This window comes from Mesitornis unicolor, unplaced genomic scaffold (genome assembly GCF_000695765.1).
Source record: "Mesitornis unicolor isolate BGI_N332 unplaced genomic scaffold, ASM69576v1 scaffold14505, whole genome shotgun sequence".
Taxonomy (NCBI): domain Eukaryota; kingdom Metazoa; phylum Chordata; class Aves; order Mesitornithiformes; family Mesitornithidae; genus Mesitornis; species Mesitornis unicolor.
Window position 1 is genome coordinate 23038 of NW_010183592.1, and position 4470 is coordinate 27507.

General features: G+C 39.0%; 1 protein-coding gene across 1 annotated transcript in view; it reads right to left on the reverse strand.

Moving 5' to 3' along the window:
• PDGFRL (platelet-derived growth factor receptor-like) overlaps nucleotides 1-3957 on the reverse strand; it is a gene marked incomplete at its 5' end in the record, with an annotated part of 14736 nt that extends 10779 nt beyond the window's left edge. Inside the window, one exon of the mRNA XM_010184204.1 lies at nucleotides 3663-3957. Coding sequence (XP_010182506.1) covers nucleotides 3663-3957 — 295 coding nt within the window. The remainder of the gene's footprint in view (nucleotides 1-3662) is intronic.
• Between the last annotated feature and the right edge of the window lie 513 nt (nucleotides 3958-4470).

The window sequence follows — 4470 nt, forward strand, 5'->3', positions numbered from 1 at the left end:
CTTAATTTTCTTTCATATCTCTCAGTTTTCGATCCTTCTCATATATTGTAGATGCAGTTTCTGGGTAAGCCTACAGTCATTAATTTGTTATGCAGTCTTACAAAACAGCATTCTAGCCCTTCTGTTCTGGTAGTGCATGAGCTACTTTTGACCTTTAATACCCCTAAGATTTTCGGCCAGTTCAGCCAATGCACAAAATTTTCAGACAAAAGGGTGTCTGGAGGGTGTATTTATGCTGCACAAGGTGAGAGAGCATTACAAATAATAACGTAGTCCTGAAGCAGGCAGGTGTGTGTCCTTAACTCTGGAGCCAAGTTTGCGTGATTCTAGCTGTCTCCCTAGAGCTGCACAGCACGCTAGTCTTTAAAGCCAAGTAAATCATTTCAGCGTGCACTGGTATTTCCTCCAGTTAGAAGAGTGGAAAGAGAGGATTTCTCCTCTAGCTCAACAAGAAACAGGCAAAGAGTCCTCCTTTCACTCAGCATATCTCCTTCCCCTCATATGATAATTTTAGCATATGTTAACAGCTATAGACCTATTATAAACTGAGACTCTCTAGTGCAGCAAGCAAAAATATTTTCTTTACCAGGCTGTAAAGTATATTTACAAAGTCAAAGAAAAAAAAACAGTAGCCACTAATACAACAGACATGGCTTTTCTAATTATAATCTCTTCTTTCTTAGAAAAGTCATATCGTTCTCCAGGCTGCTGTAAACTCCTTACCATACGGGTGAGGAGTTAAAAATAAGATAAGCACAACGTGGAGACAAAACATCTGGCTTTTATCCCCACTTTTTTTTTGCAATCACCCATTAGGAAATACACTTATGTGGATGCTAAATTTAACTAGTTGCAAACCGAAACACCCACTTCTTCCAGAAGGAAGAACGATGTGGACATCTTCACTGCCAGCTCCTGCCCGGGACCTCTGCTGTTAACAACCATCTGAGCTCCAAATGCCCTCACTGTCCTGAACCTTAAGGTCTCTTCTGCCTCCCACAACTGCAACTCAGTTGGATGCCAGGGTCCTTAAAGCCTTCTCTCATAGCAGCTAAAGTTAGGGGATGCCAGCAGTTCCCAGCAGTACCTCAACTCCAGCAAGACCAGCATAGAAATCCAAGGTAAAAAAGCCAGCCCAGTCAGTTAGCTCAGGTTTCACTCCACACCTCACCAATTGGTAATGAAGGGATTACCTTATACTTGGTCTTTAAGCACTCAAATAACATTACAAGATACTGGGCATACATTCATTTGAATGTTTTTGCTGTAGGTTATTTGCTAATAATTTTTCTGATTTTCTCCCATTTGCCCTATACTCAGCATTGTGTTTTAAAATAGTATCATATATTCATCAAATTTTAAAATTTGTCTATTGTAGTTAGTGCTTGGTTCATGAACTTTAGTATGCCTTGAGGAAGATCTAAGCTCCTCTTGAAAGATGGTAACATTGTTAATAACCTCTGCTGCTGCCAGTTCCCTTACAAACACTACCAACTGAGCTAAATAACATGCTATCTTTATGACATTTCCAGTTAAATTCAATCAAAGCTTTCTAAAACCACAGAATACAAATTCCATATTTCACATTCCATAAATCAGACTGTTTCATATGCACCTATTAGCACTACAGCAAAGATCCTGAGATAATTACCAAAGTCACGCTAAAAATGTGGTGAAAATACAGCTACACAAGATTCTGTGGTAAATGTCTCCATAAATTTTTACTATTCTGTGACTCTGAAGTGTGCTACTAATCTATGTTTTCAATTTCTCTAGTTAATTACAGGAACTTCTGCTTACAATTACAATTGTTGATTCAATCTAACTCAGCCTTACTGCTTCAATAACTTACCTCAAAATGTTTTTTCTAAAGCAGAAATCATCATATTTCAGTACAGACCCTTAAATATAAGCCTAACATACTTCTAAAAGGAAAGGCAAGTTAGACAAGTTATATCCAGTCAAAATTTTTAGTGTGTGTATTTTGTGTGACGTAAATAACTTTTGTTATATGGTTAAAATATTATCCCACACACACGCTCCCTGTTGATACTGTTTTCCACATTCAGCTTTGGCTGGCTGAAAGGCCAGGTCTGTACTGCAGCCGATAAACGCCACCTACTGGAATAAATCCAGATAAAACATTTCTTGCAAAAGAGAAAGCAACAGTTGTTTAAATCGGCCACAAGATCTTTTGAGAGAGATTGCTGTGATAAGTCCTCGGCAGAAATAGGCTTGCTGTTGTAATTTACTATGACATTTGCACCAGCTACAGAGTTTTATTCAGCCAGTAAAGCTCCTGAACTCCTCAGCCGTCGGGACAAGCAAATACATATTCAGAGAGCTGGCTCACACATTTCAGAAGGATTTACTAGTGAACAGTGTGTAACTGCCAGTCTTCAACCCTTGGAAAATGGGAAGTGGAAAGGAGAATATATCTGAAAGATTAATGAAATGGAAGTGACTTTAAGGTAGCATCATACCTGTAAATAAGTGAAATGGATCTGAGTTTCAGACAACCTCAGTTATTTACAGAGAGTATACACACTTGTACTTAATTTAGGAATAAAAGGACAATATGAGTTGATACCTTTGTTCATACCTCTGTGCCTCTCTCACCTAGTAATCCAAGCAAAGCTCCTTAAAGCTTTCTTCAAACATTCATCACCATGCTCCACAGACTCGTCACTGCTTGTCTTTCATGGACACTTAAAAGTCCAGAAAACAACCAGCAAAAACAACCACTATTCATGGCAAAAAAAATGCCTGTGGAAGACAACCTTTAATCTCTTCAAGATATAGAGCAAAATCACTACATTTCATCAACATTTAGCTATGTGTACTATCCTCAAAAACTAGGAAGGGAAGCAAATGTATGGGTTTTTGGGTTAGATGTGTTTAGAGCAACCAGACATTCACCTGATGGGGCAGAGAAAGTGATGGAGTCCTCAGTTCCCCTTCCTGCTCTAAAAATAAGTTACGCAGTTTCCATTAAGATGTCATCAGATGAAAGAAAAACTGTTCCTAAACCCAAGGTGACTATCCTCAGCATTAAACTTTGTCACATCACAAACCTTGCAATTCCCTTTTGCACACAAAGGTAACTGACAGGAAAAGTAAAGACTACCCTCACTTACTCCTTAGCATGGTGGTTGCTGTATTTTTTTGCTAGTTGAGAGAGGGGGGTTTGAGCTGCTACAGGAAATTAATCTTAGTGTCTCAGGTGGTAGCTGCACTAGCAACCAGTAGAGGCCACCAGAAGCAGGTCTCCATAGACCAAGAGTTGGTAATGAGTACCTGACATCTGCACTCACACATTTTAAGAGTTTTACCTCAGACTAGCTCTAATCTGGTTCCCCATTAGTGGCTGGAGCACACCGGTGTCCTGCTGGACCACATCTTCTATTTTAGATTCATCTGAAGGAAATCCAGTTCACATGCTACAGGAGTATTCACAGTGCAAGTCACGGGGTAGTAATTGGTGACATCTGAAAGACACTCATCCTTTTTTGTCAACATTAGAAACCATTAGGTGGAACATCTTGATTGTAAATATGTAAACAAACAAATCCAACGGTGTTTAAAGTGGTAAGGGGAAAAAAAAGAGTTCTGGTTTGGGTTTTGTTTTTTTTTCATCCCCCCAAAAAAGAAAAACAGCTTACCTGAGTCTGGAGTCTTTAAAGGTGTCTAAGTACGAAGGATAATTCCAAGTAACATTACTCCCCTTACATCGCAGCTCTATGCTTTCTCCTGCAGACAGGCTTAAAGTAGCAGCCAGTTTCTGGAAACGACCTTTATCCATCACCTGTGTCAGTATGGACTGGGACTTCAAAGAGGAGTCAGCAGATTCTCTCTCCTTTATTTTAGGTGCTTTGGGTTTTACTTTTTTGTTGACAGGCTTAATTTTGTTTTCCCCAGGTTCTTTTGGACGCTTACTCTTTGCAGGCTGTCCAGTAACTAGTAAAAACAAAAAAAGAAGGCAATGTTACCGATTAGAAAAAGGTTACATGGACTTCTTGCAAAAAAAGGTATCTTCCTTATTATCACAGAGAGTAACTAAACTTTTCTTCTTCCTACAAAGGATTCATAAAAATGAGTAAGAGTTAATTTCCCTAAGTTTTTGAAGCCTCTGGCATGACCCATTTTCCTGTGGAAAAAGGAAAAAAAGAGAGCTTTCAACATGTGGAAAATCTACATTACAGCTCACATAAACAGACAAATACGTAAGGTATGAGAACTTTACAAATAAGAGAAAGAAATACAGCAGTTCTATCTCCAGTTATTCTGTCATTTCAAGCTCATGTCACTGCCATTTAGTACGCAATGCTACAAAGTCCTCCATCCTCATAAGCATGTCACACACCCATGAATTCTACATAACCTTTTCACACACCATGTTGCTCTAAGAGACACATGAAGAAAACCTGGCAAGCGTGGAACATCATGGTGATTTATAAAATACTGACAGCA